General features: G+C 51.2%; 6 protein-coding genes across 6 annotated transcripts; 5 read left to right on the top strand and 1 right to left on the bottom strand.

The window, feature by feature from the left end:
• Positions 1-4,639: 4,639 nt before the first annotated feature.
• On the top strand, positions 4,640-6,952 carry ATEG_07727 (uncharacterized protein; the record flags this gene model as incomplete). The annotated part of the gene is made up of 1 exon (XM_001216348.1): positions 4,640-6,952. The coding sequence occupies one exon, from the start codon at positions 4,640-4,642 to the stop codon at positions 6,950-6,952; it is 2,313 nt and encodes a 770-aa protein (XP_001216348.1).
• A 1,165-nt stretch (positions 6,953-8,117) lies between these two features.
• On the top strand, positions 8,118-8,518 carry ATEG_07726 (thioredoxin family protein; the record flags this gene model as incomplete). The annotated part of the gene is made up of 2 exons (XM_001216347.1): positions 8,118-8,149; positions 8,221-8,518. 2 exons carry the CDS (start codon positions 8,118-8,120, stop codon positions 8,516-8,518), a joined length of 330 nt encoding a protein of 109 aa, XP_001216347.1.
• Positions 8,519-11,756: 3,238 nt separating this feature from the next.
• On the top strand, positions 11,757-14,040 carry ATEG_07725 (uncharacterized protein; the record flags this gene model as incomplete). The annotated part of the gene is made up of 3 exons (XM_001216346.1): positions 11,757-12,293; positions 12,343-12,528; positions 12,586-14,040. 3 exons carry the CDS (start codon positions 11,757-11,759, stop codon positions 14,038-14,040), a joined length of 2,178 nt encoding a protein of 725 aa, XP_001216346.1.
• Positions 14,041-16,148: 2,108 nt separating this feature from the next.
• ATEG_07724 (uncharacterized protein) lies at positions 16,149-17,819 on the bottom strand (the record flags this gene model as incomplete). The annotated part of the gene is made up of 4 exons (XM_001216345.1): positions 16,149-17,197; positions 17,261-17,500; positions 17,554-17,651; positions 17,710-17,819. 4 exons carry the CDS (start codon positions 17,817-17,819, stop codon positions 16,149-16,151), a joined length of 1,497 nt encoding a protein of 498 aa, XP_001216345.1.
• Positions 17,820-19,574: 1,755 nt separating this feature from the next.
• Positions 19,575-20,988, top strand: ATEG_07723 (uncharacterized protein; the record flags this gene model as incomplete). The annotated part of the gene is made up of 4 exons (XM_001216344.1): positions 19,575-20,410; positions 20,794-20,799; positions 20,887-20,902; positions 20,956-20,988. The coding sequence occupies 4 exons, from the start codon at positions 19,575-19,577 to the stop codon at positions 20,986-20,988; spliced, it is 891 nt and encodes a 296-aa protein (XP_001216344.1).
• Positions 20,989-21,968: 980 nt separating this feature from the next.
• ATEG_07722 (uncharacterized protein) lies at positions 21,969-23,100 on the top strand (the record flags this gene model as incomplete). The annotated part of the gene is made up of 2 exons (XM_001216343.1): positions 21,969-22,631; positions 22,723-23,100. The coding sequence occupies 2 exons, from the start codon at positions 21,969-21,971 to the stop codon at positions 23,098-23,100; spliced, it is 1,041 nt and encodes a 346-aa protein (XP_001216343.1).
• Positions 23,101-25,833: the final 2,733 nt, after the last annotated feature.

Here is a 25,833-nt window from a genome sequence, read left to right as displayed (position 1 = left end):
GTCCACGCAACGCCTTCCAGCCTATAATCGAATCTGTCTCTCGGGGCGCGAAGGCGGTTCCCCTTCATCCCGGTGGCGTACGGGGCTCACCTCTCACAACGTGGATTCCTTAAAATACACCTCACTCCTACATCTGTCTGGAACTCTGTGTGTCCGTGGCGACCGGTAGATGATGGGCGCAGATTCGTGCTTGACCAGCACCCTCCACCCCGGACAAGACGACCTGTGTCCCGAAGCCCGAACCACGAAGGGTTCCCTTTTCCGCCACACCTCCGGCAGCAGTCCGCCCACCACCACCACCCATGACTATTCCTGGTCGCTGAAGAAGCTGCTGACGCGCCACGTGAGCCGCCGATATCGTGTGCTAGAGCGAGAGCCGAACCGGCTTCGGAAGCGATTCACCCAATAATGTTACGGTGATATGTGTCGAGTGTGCCGAGCTCCCGCAAGCAGACTACCCTTCGTGTTTTTGTATATTGAAGCAAACCTGCCGGCGTTTGAGGGGGCGGCCCCTGTCTCGTCAATGTACGGCTGGTGTGGACATATCGAATTTCTGGTAATTGATTATTCTCTTGTTTATTTTCAGTGCCTTCCTGGTTGGCATGTTTCTCGTCGAGGCTGCGTTCCCATAGTACAGTACATATCTCGGCAAAGGTGGTCAACAGTCGGTTTCATCTGTAGCTTCGTTCGCTGTGTTGGGATAAATTAAGCAGGTTTGAACCCGTGGTGACTTGATCAGTGAATTGGCGACAGGTGGGATGAATATACCAATGGCAAGTCTCGATATCGCCGGGGGGTACGGATACCGTATATGCACTTCTAGGAGATACGAGACAGTGATAAGAATTGACAGCGACCATAGAGAAAACAACGACTCGGCTTCAGGAACAGCAAAGAGATAAGTACCTCGAGATGTGTCAGGGTCAAATCAAGCGCTGCCAGCTCAAGTTAACGTGGTGCCGTACAACGGCCCCTGCTGCACCTAGCCCTATGCGTGATCCCAAGTTAGTGTGTTGTGGGTTTGATGGAACCGATCGAGATGATGATCGATATATATATATTATACACGTAGATGTCATGGTATGTACTTTCACGAGCATACGGCAGATTATACGTTGGAAATTGATTGACAACTTGTCAACAACCGAGATACAGGTAGAACAGTGAGATGTGTACAGTTAATAATTGCTATCTGAGACCTGTTCGTCAAGGCTGACTTAAGAGATGCGCTTCAGCCCCCGAATGGAGCCTATGGCTGAGATGCGTGCATAATATTGAATTTGCGTTACACGGCCTATTGAGTTACCTAAATTAAGACCTCCTCAGCGTACTTTCCTGCTAGACAGTACCTGTACACGTGTTTACTACCTATGTATCGTAGATTAATTGTTCGCCTTTCAGTACAAACTCAACTAGGTCATAGAGCACGAGCAAGGTGTCGGAAAAAGGAAGCGCTCGTGTCTGGAGGCGCCCCACAAGCTTTACGAAAAGAAATTAAACCGCCCATCAATCCCGATGATCACATCTCGGACGCCAAGATCTTACGTGGAAAAGAAACGATCTCCTTCAGAAAACTCACCGTCGAGTCCCTGATGTGGGCGATGAATTGGCCTTGTAGATCGAACAACTGTGCATGGTTCAATGTTCGGCACGCCCGGAGCCGTTCGAACCAGACGGGTGGATCTCATCGGTTGTTTTCTCGAAGCAAAACATCCCCATGTTTGGAACTTGCACGGAGTGAATGCTCTCGCGGAGAAGTTGAGATTTGGTCGGGTGGGTGATGAGATGCAGGAACCGACCGGGGATTTGGCTGCCTTGGACCTTTGACCGCCGTAGATTGTTACTCGGCATACTCTGCAGTTCGATAATTGAAAGTAATTCGTTCTAGAACCGAAAATTCTATACGTAAGGTCTTCCCGTTGGAGGGACATGAGCTCGGGTAACTTGCGCAAGACCCGAATGTTTACATCCTCCCTTTTTCGTACATTCCAGATGTCCCAAGGTTGACTTCCCCGCGATGGTCTCAGACCGGAGATGAACACTGCAAGGACGTCAGTCCATGCATGCATGATGTATGTCTACCGAGAAGAACGCAAGGAAATGGAATCCGAATGTTTTGGTCTGGTTTCTCGGTTATCGTACTCGTTCATTCATAGCTCTGATGCCCCGTCGCACACTACGGGGTAATGCTTTACGGTCTGTGTGTACTCTGTTCGGGTGAGTACTCCGTAAGTCGTCGGTACCTGGTGAATGTGTTTGTATGGGAGGGTAAATGACTGGCCCCAGCACATACCCACCGCTGCAGGACCAAGAGCGTCCAGACCTCTGCCGACTGAGGCCGTCCCAGGGTTGGTCGTAGACATGATCGACTGAAATGGCGCTGGCAGGAAAAGTCTGGAGTGCCGTCGATGGGGCGCCATTTTGCTAGAAGGATTTAGTGCGGCCCCACCGCGCGGGACGGATACCTCACAATGGGGCCTTGACCGTTACGTTTCAGTCCCTGACGTTCAGGTTGTCATTACTAGTAGCCAAGTGCCGTACTGTCCATGGCTGTCATACTAAATTCGAGGGTTGCTTGTAAGGAGAATGTGTCATGGATAGGGTCAAACAGTAGCATGAATCTTATGTCCCGCAGTGAATCGGGTTAATAATACCCATCGGTACTCCGTATTGTTGTCGTTCTCAAGCGAAGCTAAGCGTTACAGTAGTGTCATAATCAGTATCTCCACCGCAGACGCCTCTGGGATTTGGCCCAGCCCAATGTCTTCACTATCCGCCCAATCATGGGACCTCAGTTATTGACGATCCACTTGTACACGGAATGCAGTGTTAAATCACATAAATCGAGCCAGTCATTGCATGCAGCATACGGAGCACCACCAAGCAAAGCACAGAGGCGAGCATATACGCGGTCATCCAAAGCATTCTACATGCGTTACCCTGTATGAATGATGTCTATGGTGCCCGGCCAGGGCATCTGCCAGACGCATCCGCCAAGTGGGAGGGATATTCATACCCGTCAATTACAGGTGCGGCGGCGAAATACGTCCAGCTGGGTCATCACGCAAGTGATATTGCATCGCGGTAGATCGATCATCGAAGATAAATGAAAGCGGGTGGAGCGAAGGCTCTTGATCAACTCTAGGTGGCTTCTCTGGTGCGCGATTTCAAACGCTGGGCGACTGGTGGGATGGGGCTGGTTGACCGCTGTTGAGGATGCACACAGGTACAAAACGACTCGTCATGTTGTGGCGATAGAATGACAGTAATCAGATAATAATAATAAAATAATAATAATAGAATTATTTGTAGTACCTTGTACCTAGGCTACCGAAGGACTACTACTGCGCATGCAGGTAGTGGTACCAGAGGTACTGGTAATGTACCAATCTTCCTGGCCGAACTCCACACACGGTTTGTTTCTAAGAATAATAATGGAGAGTGGAGGCCGCACCGATGAGAACAATTTTCATGACGACGTCCTTTGCCCCGTCAGGTGCCCCGTCAGCGCCAATAAGAAGGGGGTCCCTGTGGATTGGTAATGGACAGGCTTCTGAATAATCACCGTAGTTGGGCGTCAATCTGGCAGTCTGTGGCAGTCTGGTGGATGACGTCCCCACTGTGGAAATTTTCCAGATACCGAGGACACAGAATGGTGTTCGCGATCCATGTCAGGCGAAAAAGAGAAGGGCCAAAAGGAATATGGACAGAATCTGTCGAACCGACTGGAAGCGACAATATCGAATCGGCCCAACAAAGAAAACACAGCAAGAAAGGTTCGGGCCCAGCGGGAAGATGCAGGTTCGGACGTTAGTGGGAATGAACCATGACGAGGTACTTTACATAGGAGTACTCCGTACAATCCTGCAGGGTCGCCCCAGCAAAAGGTCATTCGTCCAGGGGATCTTCTGGATCCTGTCTCTGGTGACGGACGGGGCCGGGAAGGGAAGGGAAGGGGGAGTGCTGTAGTAGTGTGTAACCAGACGGCCACCACCCCTGGTTCTCTCAATGCGGTTTGGTTTGGTTTGTTTTTGTCTCGGGGGTCAGTCGCAGTTGTTAGTTAGTTAGGTTACCTAGACCTACCGAAGGGAGACCGTTAGTGAGTCGGGCCAGACGGTGATATCTTTTCTCCTCCACCTACTTTCTCTTCTTCTCTTTCCCTTTCCTCACCCTCTTTTCCCTTCCCTGATCATCCGGGATCGTCTCTTATTCTGATTCTAGGATTTTGCCACTCCATGTGGCGTGGCCTGGGGTCTTACTCCCACCAAGACTAGTTTACTTTACTTACTTTACCTTCTTCCCGTTCGTTCTACACCAATAATAAATCCGATTCCTGGGGCTTAAACCCGGCCCTCCCCCAGCCTCGGAGGCCATCCCTACCCTCGATCCCTCCATTTTCTCTCTTTCATCGCCGTGTCGTCACTTAATATTTTGTCTCTTCCCGTAACGCCGCCTCCATATTCAAGCAGGTTTCGAAACGATCCGGCTTCTGGTCGTCCGTCTTTGTTTGCCTCCGTGATCGCGTGTCTTACATACTTCCATCGTTCCCCATGAGTCCGGTCGTTCACCCGAAACCCGCCCCCGACGAATCCTCTCTACACGTTTGACTCGTATTCGAGACTCGCTGTCACCGTCCGCCATGGCGATATGGCCATTTGGGCGGAAAAACAAGCGGCATACCATCCACCTGGATGCAGCCGCGACGGAGGGAGCCCATCTCTCGCATGACCCCCGTCACAGCCTGGATGACTCCAAAATAGCGCAGAAACCGACGCGCGCACCGTCGAAACGTCAAAAGAACCGGCATTCTCAGCCCGTCGACGATTATTCGCACCCCTACCGCAACCCCACCCTCACCTCCTCCCAGCAAACCCAGTTCGCTCTGCGCTCCTCCAAAACCGACCAAGTCCGCTCCACAAAAGGACTTCGAGACCAGGACTCCAGGCTTGGTCATCACGCCGATGGCTATACATCATACTCCACCGTCTGCCGGGAACCAACTTCCGTATCCAGGAACCCGTCCCTCGTGAAGGGAAAGCAGAACGGGAATGGCCCAGCTGTGTTGAAGAAGCGACTGAGCAAGCGCAAGGCGTACGAGATCGCCCGGGAACGTGAAATCCGGATGATGGCTTCTACGCCGATTGATATCCCTCGTCGTTCTTTACCAGGTGATCCGCGTCACCGACGTTCGGACCGCCATCTCTCCGATCTGAGCCTTTCGATCCGCGACTCCGCTGCGTCCTCGATCTCCGAGTTCTCTGAAACCTACACGTTCAAAGTTAACGGGTTTGCTGCGTGGACTCCTCGCCCTGTCATTCACTACGTAGAAGCCCCTCGCGCTCCCTCGGCGCGGAGTCAGAAAACCCCTGATGGCTCTACACGAAGAGACAAGCCTCTGGCCATCACTGCGTCTGAAGACAAAGAAAACATTGAGCCGAAGAAGAGGGTGGATAGATTGGCTGATGACTTGGATGCGGGCGGTTTACGCGAGCTTTTGGAGAGGGATCGCCGACGCAGAGAGAGAAAACTGATCGAAGATCAGGAGAAACTTCAGCGCAAACTGCAACAAGCTGCAGAGCAGCGGAAGTCTGACGCCGAGCTGGCTCAGGGTCGCCCGAACGAAGTCTCCAACCAGGCTGTTCCCCAGGATGTATCGTCCTGTCAGGACGCGGAAAGTCATGTGGACTCCCGTGCAGATGATGATGCTTCCAAGGCGGTCACCAATCCAGTTGTCACCGAGGCCCCCAGCAGTTCGTGGCTGCGTGATGGCTCCACGAGAGGGACGGAGCGAAGCGCTCTCGAGTCCATGGAAAGCGTCAATGTCATTGGCAATCTGGATGATAGCTCGATACGTGAGCGAAAACTCGGCGCGCGCAGCAGTTTCGCTCCTTCGCAAGACATGGTCATGTCCCGCAGTACTCTGTCGCCCTCTCGATCTGCATCCAGACAGGGACTTCACAGTCCAGCGTCCTCGCAGTTGTACGGCATGGGTCGGGAATCTACCTCGGATGTTTCAAGGACAGTGGACTCAGAAAGACGGATGTCAGACCATAGTGCTGGACATACCAACACGATAACCTCGATCTTCCGTCGCGGAAGCTCCCGTCTCAAGAGGCGCTATCGGGAGCGGTTCCAAGAGCGCAGCCCGGAAATTCCCAGTACCTCGTTTGAGTCCTTTACCAAAATCTCTCCGCCACCGTCAGCACCTCCCCAGGCACCCCCTCCCTTCATCCCTCCTCGGGCGTTCATTCCCACCGGTACCATCAACCGCCAACAATCTAAATTCACTGAACATTTTGGCGATGAACCTCTGTCACCGCCGGACTCCCGCCTTCAGTCTCCTGACATCCCGGAGGAACCGGCCGATGGGCTGGATATGGACATAGACAAGTCGGAATCCCAAATTGGTACCCGGTATCCGATCCCCGGCTCTGAGCGTCAGAATTCCTGGGCTGGCGATAGCGTGGAAGGCGATGCCGACAACGTCCCTCTGTCTCAATCTTTGGCCTCTATTGATTCGGAAGGGTCGTGGATGTCGGGTCAGTTCTTGCGCCGCATTTCTCAACGGAAAAGCAACCCGGTCCGACCCAGCATTGGCTCCCTGAGGAACAGAGTGGAGGGGACCGATGAGTCGCCCAATGATGACGATGCGTCTGCAGCCAGTGCCAACCAGGCTCCTGCGCAGAACAGCAGTAAAATCACCAGTGATCAGGGAGGTGACCTGGAAACTGTTGACGCTCCAGAGAAGACGGAGGAGACCTGGCACGATCAGATTGCCAAACGACCGGTGCTTGTGACTCCCTCTGTTCGACCTAAGTCTACGGAAGGTCTGCTGAACAATGTCCGCTCCTTGTCTCCCATCTCAGCTGAAGCGGAATTCGGCGCGATTGAAGAACAGTCGGCTGAGCTCTGCTTGGCAGACGACGATGGCCATGATCCGCGTCATGGTTGAGGTGTAACCCCGCGTGGCTGTTGACAGCCGACAGGCACGCCGACTTTTGTCCTTCTAAAACATGCTTTTGCATCTTATGGTTTTAATACCCCCTGTGCAGTATATAACCTACCCGAGTCACTCCTTTGGCCCCCTTTCCTTTGTTACGCTCCTTTGTCTTCTGTCATCGTTCTCATGTCATGATGCTTGATGTAATCATGGCGGAGATCTACCTTGGTGCAACCGACGGGCGACAGGTTGGCCTGCTCGTGTGCTCTTGGTTCGGTGGTGGAGTTTGCTAGCTCTTGTGTTTGTTGATACCCCCCGTCAGCGGAAGCGTGGACGAGTTTGCTTCATCCGGAAGGATTCGTTTTTGGACTATGTCTTGTATTTTGATAGACCGGAAGCATTCTCGCTCGTTGATTCAATGCAGATATTGGTCTTATTGGATGTGTTTGATTGATGTATAAGGCGAGAGTGTATTCTAAAAATGGTGGAGATACATTGAGCAAGATTAATCTGTACGATTCCATCTCTTTGAAAGTCGCTGCCATTTATCTGAATGCTGGCTGGAATAGGTAACTAGTTCGTCAGTGTGCCTGAGGCTGCTGATCCAGACTGTAGTGATTGATAAGCGAAGCACGCCATCCGACCCGCTGCTTTAAGGCGAGAACTGTCTTCTCACCTCATCGTCACCCCCAACGCCTCGGCCCTGCTGTCCAATCTGTGATTGACGGTCGTGTATATTATTGTTGCTGTTCATTCTGTGTATTCTTACCAATCAATCCCATCATCCATCATGCATTGGTAAGCCCCCCTGGAAGACTCTTCTCAGCCAGCAATGGGTTCTTCTGGTCCGCGCCAGGTGCTTCGGACGCGACGAGCAACCGGATGACTCAGCCTGGACAAGACGTCATTATAAATTCCCAAATTCTGCCCCTCCTTCGGCGCCCGCCCCTCAATTCGGAGCTAATCCAACAACCACAGTTTTAAACCATCCACCCTGGCCTCCCTTCGTCTTTCCTCCTCTCTCCCCGTTAGACTCTCCGCTAGATACTCGACTCGCGCCGCCGTCTCTTCAACTGTCCTGCGCCGCAGCATCCCCGTTCATCGCCCGACCTTTGTCCTCCCCCGACGCGCTTTATCCCACACCCCCACCGTTCAATTTTCTCCCACATCTTCCACAATGGCCGGCGACAGTGTCATCCCCATTACCAGGTATGTGCCCCCGCTTTACCCCTCCTCCGATCTATCCATCAAGCAAGGAGGACATGCTAACATCCAGACAGCAAGGCTGAGTTCCAGGAGAAGGTCCTCAACGCCCAGGAGCCCGTCGTCCTCGACTGCTTTGCTACGTGGTGCGGTCCCTGCAAGGCCATCGCCCCCAAGGTTGAGGAGTTCGCCAAGGCCTACCCCCAGGCCAAGTTCTACCAGATCGACGTCGATGAGCTCTCCGACGTTGCCGCCGAGCTCGGTGTCCGTGCCATGCCCACCTTCATGCTCTTCAAGAACGGCGAGAAGGTCTCCGATGTTGTCGGTGCGAACCCTCCCGCCCTGGAGGCTGGCATCAAGACTTTGATTGCGTAATTGCACTAGATGGTAGAATTTGATTTTGCGAAGTGGTTGAATTTGCGGAAGATTCGGACCGTCTTGTATCTAGTTGGCTTCTGCGCTGCTGCTTGCAGTGAGACATTTTAATCGAATGTCTTGAATGATGCTTGAGGTTGTTGTAGATGTAGTTGTAGGGATGGAGGTTGGTGTGCTGTGTACTCTGCGTCAGGCTGCGTAGCTTGGTGGTGGACCGTCATACAATACTTACCTTCAACGGTCGAGTTTCGTCGCTATGTAGCCAACCTGGGCATTGCGCTCATTTTGTAGAGACGCCGAAGGTCGGCTGAAGATCGGAGTGAAGTTGACTGCAAAGACGCTATCAAGTGCGGTCTTCCAGAATAAAAGTTATACCCCAGAAGTACTAGGCACAATCTTGGCTGCTGATTTCATCTGATATGACGGAATGCACCGGCAGAAGATTTTTCAGACGCCGACCTGAAAGAAGGCCCGAAGACAGGAGCATTGGGATAAGTACCTAGTAGCATTATCACGCATCATCACACCTATCCGGACATCCTAGACAAAGAAAAAATAAGCCTAATCCAAGGAGCATCGACTCTTCATAGAAGAGAGTGTGTCTCACTGCTGCCACGGAACTTCATCGTCTAGGCCAGTCTATACATATGGCTTATTTATTTATTTATTTATTTTTTTTGGGTGCACCATCCCCACTCTATTCCTCCAGGGAATTCGCTTATCGAGCTACATACACAAGACGATACCGGTACCTAAAGACTCAACTGTGCACAAGGAGTATTATAACCTCCGTGCAGGATTCAGGAGCAAGCCACTTGCCTCTCCAGAGACATCACTAGTTAGTGGTTGTGTTGGATCGTGGAGATTCGCAAGCGATGCCGGAGTCAAAAAGAGTAAATAAATTAATCTCAACTCCATAATTCAGCTGCCGGACACCGCGCCTCGGCGGAGCCTCCGGGTTGGAACCCCGTTCGGGGATTGTTCGGGGAGGAGCGTTAGTATGTCTTCATCACGGCGTTATTGGGCTTCATTTGGGCGTATTGGAATTGATTGTTGTACTTCGTACTCCGTCCGCAGATTAGTAGCCTGTGAATGAAGCTGGATACCGGCAGAGAGGCACGCTAGAACCGAGATACCCGGGACTAGTGGGCTGTGGAAGAAAGGGAAAGGGGGAATGGTCTTTCGTGCGAGGTCTGGTTGTGTTTTGCGTTTACTACTATGGGTTGGTGATTGTCGATGCTATCCGCTTGACTACTTCAGCTTTTGCTTCCCAACTGTATTCCTCAGGACCTGTACATACCTGCATCGCGGGAGTAGTTCGGGCTTGCAAGAACGCGTGACTCGTGTCTAGGTTGCACCGGACCAAGTCGATCTTACCGAGGCATCGATGAGTTCCCGGCCATCTCACAGTACGGAAGGATGGCTAGTGCAGGACAGAGATTGACAGTCGGCTCGATTCGCCTCGAGATTGTGTTTCAGGTTCATCGCGGTGGTTGAGCCCGAAAGCTCGGGGCGCTAGGCGGAGCGGAAGGATCGATCGGACCACGAGATGCATCGCTGGGTGGACCGCGTCGTTTACTTTCCACTTCAACGTCGCCAACCGAGGGTACCATGGATCCCTTAGCCACGCCAGTAAGCTATCCACAGCTCCGTTTATTTTGATTGTTGTTGTCTCACTGAAGCCGGAGTCTGTTGATCTCGCTTGTCGCGTCTCTAGGAGAGACGAACGTTCGTGCTGGTGTGGCCTACGCACTAACGAGTCATACCTCGTGCAAGCGCTGACACTGTGCGCCGCCACGCCCGTGAACCAGCAGGATTCCACGATTCCAAATTCCAGCTGTCACACCAATCGGTGGGTCGATTCGATGCCTGTTCGCGTGGGTTCCCACATGCTCGGGCATTTTTACCTCCCATCTTCTGCGGAGGATAGTCCCAACGGGCATAGGCAGTCTCCTCAATCTGTTACGTATAGGTGTAGAATCATACGCACACGCCAACCTCCGGGTGTATCCATGCATCTTGGCGCAGTCTCTTCCAGACAACCCCCTAGGGATAACATCTCCATGGGGTATATTTCCTCCTGAGGTTAATTGTCAGGGACAAAAATTCTTATCGCTGGTGGACCGAAAATGTACAGCCGTCATATCGGAGATGAGCGACATGTTCAGCGGCGCAGCTGAACCCAAGGGAACAATGTCTTTGAGTAAAGGCTTCGGCGACTTCCATACGCCGGAACTTCCTCCTGCCGGACCCATCTCTGTTTACGACAGATTGTTTTTAATTGCTGCTACCCACACTAACGAGCAATGAGAGAGCAGCCTGCCAATGGCCGACTAGGCCTAAGATTTAGGCCGTTTTCTTTCGACGAGCCTGGCCTGGAACCTGAACCTGGTCCGCTAGATCCTGCGCCCCATCGTTCCTTCTAGCCAACTAGGCCCGATCTCTTGGGCCAATACTGGCTGTTCTTTCAGCCAGGGCCATCGCTTCAATATGACTGCAATAGAGGCTCCATCGCTTTGCTTGGATGCTCGTGTCAGTCGCCACCTAGCTCGGACCAGGCCCCATTTTGGGCCACGGGCGATGTGTTGACGCCCACAAATTGACATGGACCACGAAGGACCCGTGGAAATCTAAAGCAGGGGTCCATACTTCAGATATCCCCTCGTGTATCTGCCAATCGCAGTCTCACCCCGTTGATTAATCTGGGGACTCGGAAAAAAATGGACCAGGCGGTGCTCCAGGTGTAGTGCACTGATTTGAGTCCTGTTATTATAAGATCAGCCCGCATGAACGTGGACGATCTGATCGTCCATTGTGTCAACCTTAACTCGTCGTTGGTGACCCTTTGTTCCTCGGTTCGCTCCTGGTTGCTTGTTGTCCCTGGAGTGGAAACATATCAATGCGTTGAAGAGTCGTCATTCGTTTACTTTTCACTTTTGGACCCGATAAATGAGCCGTCCAACGTATTCGGTCTCCTTCTAACGTCTCATTCGCGCTATGTCGAATGCAGACTCTCCCAGCGATGGGACTCCGATCCGGGTGTCCTATCTCGCTGGCTACATCTTTCTGTCATATGTAGTCAGCATGATGGGATGCGCAACAACTCTGGAGCTTCTCCATCGACGGACGTCCAGAAATGGACTCTACAACTGGTATTACCAACCCTACGCAGCAATCTCACATCCCGCATAGTCACTCACCGTGACATAGGTATCTTCTCCTCACATCCTCGATAACCATGGGAGGCATCGGCATCTGGTGCATGCATTTTATTGGAAACCGAGCCATTGTACTGGAGGATGGAGCCTCAGACATCCAGATCGTGTACAGCATGACCTTCACTGGGGTCTCGTTCGTATTACCCGTGATTGTCCTTCTCGTCGCCTTTTACGCCATCGGTGCCAGCGAAAAAGCAGGATACCTTCGCATCGTGAGCGGCGGCTTGCTGGCTGGCTCCTCAGTTTGCGGGATGCATTACATTGGCCAACTGGGCATCGCCAACTACAAGTGCTCCTACAAAGTTGCCAACGTCGTCGGGTCGGCCATCATCGCCGTTTTTGCGAGTACCACCGCCCTGGGAATCTTCTTCCGATGGCGAGCTACCTGGACAGATAGTTGGTGGAGACGCGGCGTTTGTGGATGCTTGCTTGCGTGTGCAGTTTCTGGCATGCATTGGACGGCGGCCGTTGGTACCACATATCGAGAGCACGACCGGTCGGTGCAGCATGGCGGACAGTTGTCCCGCAGCCAGGTCGTAATTATCTGCGCCGTCTTGGTAAGTCCTACAGGGCGTAGTTTCGAAGCTTTTGACTGACATTACCCAGGCATGCACGGCCTGCGGGATTTTATCAGCATGCGCTATTGCTGCTGGCGGCCATCGCAGGAGACTGAGAACCCAAGCCCAACAGCTGGTCCTGACCTGTGCCTTCTTTGACCCGGAGGGTCGGATCATGGTCACACCTCATGCACTCCTTCCCAGCAGGAAAATCGTGGATCGATATATCGGCAGGGTATGTCTTCAATCCCGTACATTAACAGTCCAGAGGAGAGCTAACTGCCTCTTTTAGACTTTCAACGACGACGACCTCACCCGAACCCACCCGGCTTTTCTTTGGGCCTTCCGCGCGAGTCGAAACTGGAAGCTCATTCGGGACGTTGTGCCTTTTATGCGAAGCCGAATTGAATCCGACGAGGCTGCGATGGAGCAATACATATCCAAGGGTGTAGTGTCCGACCAGGAGGCTGAATTGCAGACCGACTTTGACGACCTCTTCAAACGGCACTTCTGCGTGGCTGCACAAGACCTTGCGGATGAGGTCCGACAGCCCCTACATGAGCTTGGTATGTTGTATGACGACGTCTTGGCCACCACCGCTCCGTCTTCCCGCTTCTCGCGTGCCATGGGATATTCCAGGATTCGCGGGGGTAAGGGACAGTTGATGTTCACCGTGCGTCAACTGCGCAAGCAGGACGCAAACCGTCTTGCATCGGCTGGCTTCCGCTTCACGACGATTGAAAATGTCACCACCATCTTGTCTCGCCGTATCCACGTTCCGACGTCGATGCTGGGCACTCACCTCCGAGACATGCGCGACTTTGCCGTGTCTAGCCGGAACTTTGAGCCAGGCGTCCACCTTATCTCCTTTATTATGCGCCCTACCATCCATGACCACTTCGAGGTCCTAACCGCCAAGGGTGTCACCAACCCTCTCCCATCCTCCAGCCTCCCAATCAAACGCCTCCAGTATCAACACCTCGAACTGATTTCCCACATGGAAGGCTGGGCCATATCTACCTGCCTCGAATGGCTGAAGTCCGACACCGCACGCGCCTACCGCGGCGTGGACGAGTTCCGCGAACAACTCATCCACGCCATGTCCGACCTCGCCAGAACTCTCCCGCCCGACATCAACACCGTGTCCAAGTTCTCCGCGCGCCCTCTCATCGCCCCTTGCCGCCCAACGCGGCTCTCCGACGGTGCTAACTGCATCCTCCTCTCCTTCTGCGCCGTTACCTCCCTCGACACCCAAGTCTCCAACCCGGACTACTCATTCACTCCGCTCCGACTCTTCCGCGTCCAGCAACAGGTCAATGACGGCGTCGCCGATACCGACGGCTTCGCCAAAGAGCTCGGCCAGGAGCTATTCTACTACAATGCACGGTCCAGCTCCGCCACCGAGTCCGACATCGCCCCGTCCCTACGCTCCGTGCTCCGCTTCCTGCAAGCCCGCAAGTTGTCGCCGGACGGCGCAGCAGCCGCGGGTAAAACAATCTCGCAGGAGACGCTGGCGGATACGCCGATTCCAGAGATCATGGTCCGCAGAGAGGTCAAGGTCGACGTGGCGAAGCTGGAGCAGCCCGTCTTAGAGTCCTCACTGGGGCGGCATGCGTCGCATACTACCATCGTGGCCGGTGAGATGGCGGCGAGCACATATGTCGACGAGCTGTACAATCTCTGCTATTCGCCAGGGGTGCGCCTGCGCCCTGACCAGAACTTCTCACGGGCGTCAACGCTTGCCTGAGTTAACCCTGTTGCTATACGAGTCACGACTTGCTATTCCTATTCTTAATGTGGAGGAATTTTTTGCATGCTGCTCCGCCATCGTCATAGAGATACCCGGACGGACTGCTTGCTATAACAATTGCTTTGTACAATCTATCATATCACCCACGGCGTTGCGTTTCGATTCATGTGTATAATGAGCTATTATATCCTCCCTTCAAGTCTACAGATCCATTTTCTTTCTTCAGCGGAGCTTCTCCTTGCTCTGTGTATATTTCTTAGAAAAGATTCTCTAATATTTGATATACCAACTTTTCGCCTCTGGATAACCAGCACATAATAATTCATGATATAGGTATATTCTTGATTTTATTGCTATGCACTGTTCTGCCTATATAATCAGGAGTCGTTTTTGGCCGTTTTTGACTTAGTAAGCTCCATTAGTGGCTGTCAAAAATTCTGGGATGGGTGGACCTTATTAACTTCATCCCCTCCTAGTTTGGCAATACATTCATCATTCCTCTACACAACCAGTGTAGTTCAAGGATAATCTAGTACGCGAGACTTTCCGCATACTGTATTTTCCATCAGGATGCTGGTGGGACAAGAAGGTCAGTCACTGCCTGGTATTGGGAGTTGGACTACTCGGTCATCTGGGATGCTCTCTACGCACCAATCGACTCCGATCCTGTCTCGACTCTGTCTCTAATCATACAGGAACACTCGAGTTCTCATGGATTCATGGTTGATATATAATCTACACTGAAAATACGATCATTGCTGACTGATGTCCATAGCCGATCCGATCTTCCTGACTTGAACGGGAGGTGCGTGGAGGGCTTTTGCCCTGACCTGGCGCCCTCCCAGCGAGGTCCTTAGGTACCTAGGTACTTCTCCCAGCAGGTACCTACCTAGGTACCTCCGCCGCTGCCTGAGGCCAGCCACTCCCACATGATATCACCCACTTCCCGGACTTTCCCTCCACCAAAGCGAGCAGATGGCCTAGTGGTCTGTCTGGCTCCTGGGAACTCCCGGTCGCTCAGTTGAAGCTTAAGGGAACCTTACGTCCCCAGTCGGACAAAAGGCGCTTACGTTCGAATCCCCAGGCTGGCCACCTGTCGGATATCGAGGCCGTCGGTGAAGTCTTCAGATGGTGCGCTCGCCCTCGGGCGAGAGAGTGTGTGATCCCGGCACCGCTCGATCTTAAGCACGAAGATGGCGTTCCCAGTGCGATCGATTACGCTTCCGGTTCTTTTTTTTGGTTCACGACTCTTTTTGGTGGTTGTTGTGGGAGGGGTGAGGCTATACAGAAGTGATGTGAGCTGTCTTTCCCAGTGATGGTGGTGGTGGTGGCATTCACCACCGTTTCCTACCTTCCTTCCTTCCTGCCAGCCTCCCTATAAATCACCTGCCTGCTTTCTCTCACTTCATTATGGTCTCTACTACTCAATTTAGCAGATGTGAAGTTGTCTAGAGACTCCAGATCCATCCAATCTGCATTTGAGGCTTTTCCCAGTCACCATTCACACTGTCAACGCAGACACTCCAATTTGTGATAATACAACCACAAAGCCCTCATAAGACATGTTGGTATTACTTTTCGGTACGCTAATCAATCTATTAAGAACGAATGCGTAGTCGGAATCATTGCCCAGCCAATGACTATATCTTCGCTTCTCTACTCTTTTTCCGTCGCGTCCACCCCACCCCCACGAAGAGACCAGGGGACAAGACATTCTCTGTCTCTCGCGCCAACATAATCCAGTATTCTGTACGCAGTTTTCTTGTTCTTTAACCCTCTGACCACAAGTTCTCCAGATTCTACTCGACATTGATATCCCTTGACGTGACGTCGACCCACATGTTGTGGACCCACCATTTATGGAGTAGAGCCGCGATCGCCTTTCCCCAGATCACAACTAAACCGGTGCCTACTTGTTGTTTGTAAACAAATACAAAAGTTGAAACATTGGACAAGACTAGGATGCTAACAATCGACTGACAAACGGCATACTAAGTTTGATATCAACCGTCCATGAATGTTGTATTTACTATTAGGTATTCAACTGTGTCTCTGCACCTTGTTAACGGAACCTAGTTCTCTGTCCTCATGCAACCAGTCCAGCCTCAAAGCTTCCATCTGAACTGTGGATGACGCCACTCGAGCTCCTCTATCGAGGGCCCATTCCAGCCGCCCAGCGACTCAGCCATCTTCCTATCGCGTTTTCTGTTGTCCGCAATCATCCAGAGGAGCAACCCGGTGGAGATAACAAGGACCGCCACAGCGACTGCGATATTCAAGCTACTCGCAATGTAGAAGCCCGGCGCATCGCGCGGCACATACGACCACGTCGCGACGAGCCCTCCACAGTTCCCGAACATGAGCGCGGCGCCGACGCCCACGGAGCGCGTGGCGTCCGACACCGTGTTCGCGGACACGGTCGCCGTCACGAAGACGACAAACGGCATGCAGAAGCTGGATAGGAAGAACAGCGCGGCGTAGCGTGCCGACGCGTTCCTCGTCCCGAGGAAGATGGCGAACCCCAGGACGAGAAACGGCATGCTGACGATGTAGAAGATCACGCGGCGGTCGAATCGGCCCATGAGATAGGGTAACAGGACCGTAAAGAACGCGCCGACTACGTACGGTGGGACGGTGTACAGCTGTTGAGTGACGACGCTGCTGTCGGGGTATATCGTCCGGACGATGGTGGGAGTAAAGAAGGCCACGCCCTGGACGGTGATGTTGATGAGGAGGAATGCGGCGGACGATGCGAGGATCACCGGGTTCCAGATGCCCCAAACCACCTTTTTCACGTCGAATTTGTCCTCAATACCCTGCTGCGTGGCATGGTCTTGATTCACGCGGTCGGTCGCGATTCTCCTTTCTTCTTCGGAAAGCCATTTTGCAGTGGCGGGGCTGTTGGACAGGGTGAAAAAGGTGATGATTCCGATTCCGCAGGTTATGATGCCTTCGATCACGAAAATCTTCTTCCATGTGTGTACGGCACCAAAATCGTTCAACTTGAGTATGCCTGACGCAAGTAGTCCGCCAAACGCCCCGGCTAACGGAGCCATGACGACGTACAAGGCCAGACGGAGGCCGAGCTCCTTTCTCGTGTACCAGCGGGAGAGAAAATAGGCGATCCCGGGTAGGATTCCGCCCTCGAAGCATCCTAAACAGGTAAACAGTCAGTTCTGTGACGGTCTAGATGGCAAAAGCGGGACCCCATTTTTACCGAGGAGGAATCGCACCCCACAGATGCTGCTGAAATTTGTGACAAAGCCCATTGCAATCGAGCAGACCCCGAAGCAGACAGTAAGAAAGGGGAGGAATTTTTCTGGGCCAAAGTATTTACAGGCCATGTTGGAAGGAATCTCGAGAAGGATATAGGGAATGTAGAAGATGCTGAGGGCAATGTTGTAGTCGTATCCCTTGAGCCCCAGGTCTTCCTCAAGGCCCGCCAGTCTCGCATTGCCTTTGCTAATGGTTAGCGAAGCTGTGGACGCCGACTTTTTCAGGATCTCTTACCTATATTGGTACGATCGATGAAGCAGAAAAGGTAGATCAGGGCCACAGAAGGGACAAGACACAGGTCATTCTTCCTGCGTATTCGCGCGGCACGCGACCTGGAGGGCGATGTTAGCATGGACGAAAAGTATTTGGGTATTCGCTGGCATCACTGACTCACTGTCTGCAGTGTCGACCGCCTGAGACTCCAATTCCTCCGAAGTAACCTGCTTCTGTAGACTGCTGTCGGCCTCGAGCGAGTTGTGACCAATATCACGCTTTTCCATGGCAGACTCCATCTAAAAGGACCGATGTCGGACGACCCGGTATAAGGATTCGCAGTGACTCAGGAGAGTTGAGCTCTTTGCCGGGCAGTCTTGGGTACTTATTTATACCTGGTGCATCGACTGCGCGTTCAGAAAACGTCCACATTCAGTTTCACAAGGCGTGAAGTGGGAGGCAGGAAGGGACAGAGGAAATGAAAAGCAGCTGGGATATCCCCAGAAGCGCCCCACATTCTAGACCTTGGGGACCATCTGTCCAAAAGAAGGAATTTGCATCCTCATCTTCCATGTTTGGTCCATATAGGCTCACCTTGGCGCGGCCCTGACCCAATCAGGGGGTTCTTCAGAGCTGGGCGCCGAGAGACTGCTTCATCCTTTCGGCTGTTGACAACAACCGAGTTGCAGCCTCCGCACTGTACGATGCGGGGTCCCCATGGGGCTTCGTGGGTCATATCATGGGGAATGCCATGTCAAGGAGAGAGGGATGGTTCAGGTTGATCAGGTTGATGAGATTAATGGAGGTGAAGGGCCTATCTAGAAGGAAGGCGCTAGTCCTAAATAGGCAACTTTGGAGCCTAAGGCTGTGACAGGGAGTATTCCTTGGTGAAGTGGTTGAGTTTGGGATCAATCATTCTGCGATGAACCCGATGGTGGGTGAACGCCCCTCTTAGTACGGAGTAGTACCATACAAGCTATCTATCAGGAACCAGGAACGGAACTTATCGGATCTCCGACGGTGAGGGTAACTCTGCAGATCTTACTAGGTAGGTAGCGATGCAGATGGTGACTGTACGGAGTAAGTGAAATTTTACGATACTCGCTTTACCAACCTCTGATGGTTTAGTCCAGGGAGTTACTCTATCAAAGTGTCCTATTGATAGTATAAGCGTTGATGGTTCAACAGGTAACGAACACAAAGGGAACAAAGAGAGAACCGAGATAGGTGGCATTAGAGTTGACCATTTAGTACAAGGCCTTTGTTTTCAACAAACTCCCGTCTCTTTGTGAATGTACCTAGGTAGATGGTTTTGGAAGCACCGCAGAGACATATATACCACCCACTGGGCTATCAACTAAGAATAACTGAATACTCTGTACGAATCCGGGTCTGAATAGAAAAAACACAATTCGCGGGCGTTATGTGCCTGATATGCATATCGTCGCGAGGTAGTATGCGTGGAGCGATCGACAGAATAGATCATCGCAACCAGTGGGTAGAACTACTATACTCCATGCAGAATCAACCCCGAACGAACCAAACAGCAATTAGATAGAGACGCCAAGCCCTAATCTACATGAACGGTAGTTTCATGCTCCCCATTTGCACGAGCAATTGCTGAACGAGCTAGTTAGTATCCCTGCCATGAGTAGGTCGGTAGTAGTTGGAACTATGACGATGGTAATGTTATTCGCCACAAGATTGGAATCCTCGTCCGTGAAGAACTGGACCCTTGGTTGAGATGAAGTTAACTCCGCAGTAGTTAGATGCACTACTCCAACATTTTTAACTCACCCCTAACTTAAATCCGCGACTCCACGGGACGCGCTGCGCAGGTTGCCCTTAGTAAAGCTTCTTTAAGAGAAATAGCGTTTCCCCCGCCCCTGCCGCGTATGCCAGCCTCTACCTACTCCGTATATCTTCCACCTATATCTTCTATATCCTTCGATGTGGTCCCTGATTCTGTTCATGGACATCGCTTTTCTCACCTGAGAGATGATGATCGTCGGGTGGGCTAAGTCCGACCATTTCACAACCTCATGTCGAGCAACCATGCACACCGTGACCACCACTTTTACGACCTCCCTATGGGGGGCACGTTCGCGGAGAAGGCGACCATAGCCTGCTTTACCGCGATCGCATGGTATAACGTCATGGAATTGTTCGTCATGTGCTTCACGACCTTCAGACGATACAGCGGGCTGTACTTCTGGAGCCTCCTGGTCGCAACGACCTGCATCCTCCCCTTCTCCGTCGCCTATTTCCTGATCGCATTCGAGATTTTTGTCCACTATTTCACCGTCACCCTGGTGATCATTGGCTGGATCGGCATGGTCTGGGGCCAGTCGCTCGTCCTCTGGTCGCGTCTGCATCTGATGGTCCGCAGCCGCACGATCCTCCGCGGCACACTGGCGATGATTATTACCACCGCGATCATTTTCGGGCTCCCTGCTTCGGCCCTCGAGTACGCGGTAAACGCGATCCACGCCGACAACGTCACCCTCGCGTTCAACATCATGGAGCGCATCCAGTTGGTCGGCATTTCCCTGCAGGAGGTCATCCTCTCCGTCATATACGCGTGGCAAGCGTGTCGACTGCTGAAACTGGGGCCAAAAGATCACTTCCGAGGGGTCTTGGTGCAGCTCCTGCTCGTCAACCTGCTGATGATCTCCCTGGATGCAGCCGTCATCGCGGTCCAGTTCGCCAACCTCTACACGATCCATGTCACGCTGAAGGCTATGGCGTACAGCCTGAAGCTGAAGCTCGAATACGCTATCCTGGGGAAACTGGTGGACATGTCCCGGATGTTCTGTGACAATAGCTTTTCGGACCCGGACGCGCCGCTGTGTGTTCGTGAAACGACCTTGGGTTCTGGGTGAGTGGCTAGAACTGGAGCTTGGAAGAAGCAAGAATTGTGTATTTTAGTAGAATAATCGCTTTGAGAAGTACAAACCATATATATGTCACTATACAGACTTGATTTTCTAGAATCAACGGGACTTTCCCAATTTAGATGAGGCCGCTTTAATGAGGGCGCTCAGGGCGTCGCTCACTAAGTATTCCTCATCACCGATTAAGGCTTAGTAAGCACTCAGATCCTACTTAGGGCAGAATCAGTTATCAGTTACGTACGCCCTAAGCTGCTTATATCTTAATATTCTATACCACTAGCTTGACGACTATATCGAATTAACAGTCTCTATAATGCCCATCCCTCTAGATTACGCGGTTTATCTAATATAACTATAATTATAATAGAGCGTAGTAAGACTCTTAGGTAGCGAAATCTGCCAGATACAATCGCGGCAATTTATAATACCTCTAATAAAGGTATAAAAACAATGTCTCTAGTAGATCTATACACGGAGTAAATAACCTCCTAAAAAGCTAATCTAGGCTGCTTCTAACTATGTTCATTAGATATTTTACAGAAAAGGAGTACGAAGCATCTAGTTATATCCTTAAGATTAGTATCTCTGCTCCGGATATTACGCGTATTAAAGATTTTATTCAATAGTACATAGTCTCGACTCTCTTGCAGCCTAGATAGGTGGTTTACTAGGTAGTTCCCTAGGTGGCTATGTATACAACCACTATCTAGGTATAGACAGGAGTTGTATGGCCTTGTAATCATGTATGAGTGGACTATCTCCCAGTACATGTGACAATTTATTTGAGTCCCACGCAAGTTATGGCAACCCCTCCTCCACAACGTCACTACAGTACAGAGTGAGAAGGTTTTACATTCGTCTACTTTCTGCCGTCCAGAGTCCCTTTTAGAGAACTGCCTGTCTGTCCCGTTTTGCTAGAGTAAATCTTCGTTATATATCTTACCGCTGTTAGGATGTGTCGAATATGCACGTGTCTGAACTGTTGCGTAATCTACCGCTTAATCTGGACAGATGCAAGGACTTGAATTCGTCTAATCTATCAGAAGTGATGGCCATATTTATGGGCAATCATTTGACCGCTATTCGGTGTTCGGAGGTTGAAATCCGCGTCGTCCAGAGGGGTGCAGGGGATGCTCGCTCTACCTAATTTGTATGGGAGGTGAAGCCCAGGCAAGCGATACGAGACGGCTAGGCCTGACAGGATGGGTTAGTATGCGGCGCATCGGGCTGCAACCCTTTGGGACGAGGCTGCTGCAGTTGAGCCTCATCAACCAGTCGGGAAAGGAGAAATCTCCGAGGACTCCCCCTTTTGCAGCCCTTCCCCCCAAACCAACAATACCCTCCCTGATTGTCTGGAGCTTGTCCCCTTACAGCGCGATGACACCCGTCTTCCGAACATCCCCCTCGTTTTGATAGCGACCGTCCCAGCTGCATGAATCCCCCGCTTATAGCAAACCCTTATTCAGAACCACCACAAGCCTTCAGATCATGCTCTTCACCCTCATAGTTGGTACTCTAGTCATCATTATTTTTGCTCTCACTATGAGTAACATTTGGGATATGATTCGAGTTGTTCTGTTCGGATCGCAAAATGATGCGTCTCGCGACAGTGCTTCTGCTTTTAACCCCGCGCAAGACATCCCATCGATGGCAGGCAAGGTCGTCTTCATCACGGGTGCTGCAGGTGACCTCGGTCGAGAAACGGCCATAGCGCTAGCTCGTTATGGCCGGCCTAGCCGCATCTACATCGCAGATCTGCCACGCAGCGACGACGCCAAACAAGCTCTGGTCAACCAAATTGCTTATGAGGTATATGGGGATAATATACCCCCCACCTCAGAAACGGGCGTTACAACGCCGACCGAGTTCCTTTTTCTTGATCTGGACCTTGCGTCTTTCAAGAGCGTTCAAAAATGCGCCCAGAAGTTTGCTACTCAAGAAGTACGGCTAGACATTCTCATCCTGAATGCAGGTATCATCCGCGTCCCTCCGGCGACAACCATGGAAGGCTATGAGATCCATTTTGGAATCAATTATCTGGGCCATGCCTTGTTGACCCGTCTGTTAACGCCGGTGCTGCTTCGCACTGCGCAGCAACAGCCTGGCGCTGATGTACGCGTCGTTGTTGTGTCAAGCGAGGGACACATTTCGGCGCCTAAAAAAGGCGTCGATTTCGACATTATTAAGACCAGCTGTTCGAATCTGGTTAGTATTTTTTTTTTTTTTTTTTTTTTTTTTTTTTGGTTTCTCTCTTCGGGCGTCCAGGAAGAAACCACAGAATCTAACCTGTTTTTAGCCATATCCAAAGCGCTACGGCCAGAGCAAAGCGGCCCTCATTGGCTTAATGAACGTGCTCAGCAGTGACTATCCACAGATTAAAGCGGTCGCAATACATCCAGGGAGAGTTCTTACGGGCATGGCTAGGTCGTTGTGGAAAGAAAGTACCCTTGCACGTTTGACAAAGCCTATTGCACCGTTCTTCTGTGTGCCTGTGACTACTGGGATCAGAAATCATCTATGGGCCGCCACGAGCTTAGAGGCTGTAAGCGGCACATATTACGAACCTGTGGGCGTGCCTGGAAAGTTGTCACCTGCCTTGCAGGATCAGGGTTTTCCGCAAAGACTCCGAGAGTGGACCGATAACGTCCTGGGCGGAATCGAGCCTCTTGAGTAGCGTTTTTATTTGTACAAAGATGTATGATTTATACGATAAAGTAGAATGATAATGGAGTTGCTACTCCTGCGCTGAGGTATTATCCTCCGGCTTCTCTTCTGTGCGCTCCACTTATAAAGGTGATGCTGCGAAGGCGACTTAAGTTTGGCGAGTGGAGGTTACAAGGCTTCAGAATGTAAACCCTACTCTGGATCCAAATGTTTAGTAGTCACACGACATTATTCTTTGGACTTCAGCTTCAGGAATTCCAAGTTAACCGCGCGAAAGGCTGCAGGTCAAATACAGCAGCAGCGTACTATAGAAATCGGGCGGAAGGCCGTAGGGAATATAAAAGGGGATTTTGGAAAGACTGCACTGGCCTCATCTACTTCAATTACGATTAACCAGGCTATATGATATTAGCACTACCGTTCGAACTTTAGTTTATATCTATTTATATGTACTGCGTATGGATCATCACGCTAGCTATACCTATATATTACTCTGATATTATTCTGGAATCTGTACTTACGCTAAGGCTTCGGATAGTAGAATATAATGCTTCTTATAGTATCTACGTATATTAGAATTTATTTAATATATCTCTGTACTGTATAGATTAAACCCTCTCTAAATTAGATTTACTATAGCTAACCAACGCTGCGTACTTATTTTCGAATATAATTCTTTTACTTAGTAATATTAATCTTCAGTACTACGTGTTTTAATAGAAATATATTTACTATGTCCTTCTACCCTGTACTTATTTATAATTAAAAGCTAGACATATCTTAATTAGCTAGCGTAGTTCGCTATTCCTAAGATTTCTTAATTTTTAAAATAACCGGAGTTCTAGGCTTTATTTAATCTGTCGCCGGAATTAATCTATCAAAATATTTGCTATACTAGTACAAAGTAGTAACTACAGTATTTTCCTACTAGAGAAAAAGATCTGATAGTAATACTAGGCTTTAAAGGAGTGTAGCAGGCAAGAATAGACTACAAATAAAGAAGCAGGTAAAAGAGTAATTATTAGTTAGGGTACAGTTTATTGAGGTTAACTACTTGCTCAGGACACTTAGTTTCCTGCTCATCCTGTGCTTAGTGATCGCCTTAGGCTGCTCAGAGCGTGCTCAGGACGTTCTCAGATATACTCAGTAAGCGAAAAGCGGCGGAGAGTAAGCACTAAAACGGAAAGAGTAGGGCACCGGCCGTCCTAGAAAATCAAGTACATATATTGCTGAGGTCTTGTCTCGAGGTTGATTGTCGTATAACGAAGGTACCCGTAGTGCCCAGAAGTAGTGAGCACGGCAAAGTCACACCACCTTATGGAGGGCCGTAGGAATCAAGACCTGACTGCCGTTTGCATGTCATGCGAGAAGCATCGAATGTCCGTCGAAAATTTGTCAAAGGGCTAGGCTGACTGCGGAGACCTCCTGCCTTGTTTTAATGCTGCACGAGCTTAACCCAAACCGTATAGGGCCTGCACATATTGCCCTTTACTATAGAAGCCCACTTTAATCATTGATGCAGGGAACACACCATTCCAAACACGGTTGACCGTTCTGGAGACTTCGTATGCTTCTACAAGGATATAGCTGTCGATGTCAATGATGTCATGACCTCTGTATGCCTCTGTATGCCTCTGTCAAACTACTTGGTACGATATAAGCAGTCCTGTAGCGCGCAAAATATCATCCCACCGCGAATCATAATACCCAGGACTAACCCCCTCCGTACCACTCGAACTGTCGCATACAAGGCGCTCCGATTGCGAACCCGTGCTGACGCTGCATACACCCCGACTCGGGACGGCACATATCAGCATCTCGTTGGTCGTTCGGACCGGCTGGGGTCGAGGAGGCAGCCTAGAAAGGAAATGTCCGGGGTGCCGTCCGCAACACAGTGCTCCGAACTATCGACTCACCCACACTCCGCTGTTTCACCCTGGCCGAACGCGGGGAGGGAAGAAGTCGGGGTGATGGGCATCATCGGTGAGCGAATTTCGGCATGTGGAGTCTAAACTTCAACGCAGTCTCGTGCCCGGGAAGTTTTCGGAGAATCTTGATGATGCCGAGAATCGATGCTGCTCTGCGTATGGCCGACGGAGATCGTCCGAGGCAGACCAGCGTGGAGCGTCATTTTCCGCGCTTGGAATCATCTCGAAACTTAATATCCTCCGATGGATACTACCAATGGTGATGGGAATTTGGAACGGACAGGCCCCTGCGGATAAGATCCTGTCCCCTGCCATGGTCTCCGTCTTTGATCGTCCTGGCCCACGATGGTCCCTTGCCCCTGACCATAAAAGGACGTTCTGCCTGCGGTTAAGGATAACCTTATTCCCCATTGACGACATGGCCAGCGCCACTTATTCCGCACTATGGGTGTGCGGACTGCCTATCACACCCTCGAACCACCAGTCCATCCCCGGAATAGGCTTTGGTGCCCGATAATCTCGTGGCAAATATACCCCTACTCTGGAGTGCATCGTCCTTCTATTGGCGGGCGCAACGCGGTCTGGGGATGGGGTGGTTGTTGTGGAGAAGTATGCGGCCAAGTTCGTAATCTTATGTCCCGTTGTATAGATCTCTGGCCGCGCGGTGGAATGACGTCGGGATAATGAAGTACTTATAGGGGCTTGCCTTGCGAAGAGGCAGGTTCAGTTGATCATCCCTCTCTACCGGCTAGAGACGTATCCTCTTCTTTCTTCTTTCTTCCTTCTTTCTTATTGCCTTCTTGTCCCCCGTTCCT

Source organism: Aspergillus terreus, genomic scaffold (assembly GCF_000149615.1).
Source record: "Aspergillus terreus NIH2624 scaffold_11 genomic scaffold, whole genome shotgun sequence".
NCBI lineage: Eukaryota > Fungi > Ascomycota > Eurotiomycetes > Eurotiales > Aspergillaceae > Aspergillus > Aspergillus terreus.
Note: the sequence above shows the minus strand (reverse complement) of the source record. Positions and strands in the feature narration are given on the sequence as shown.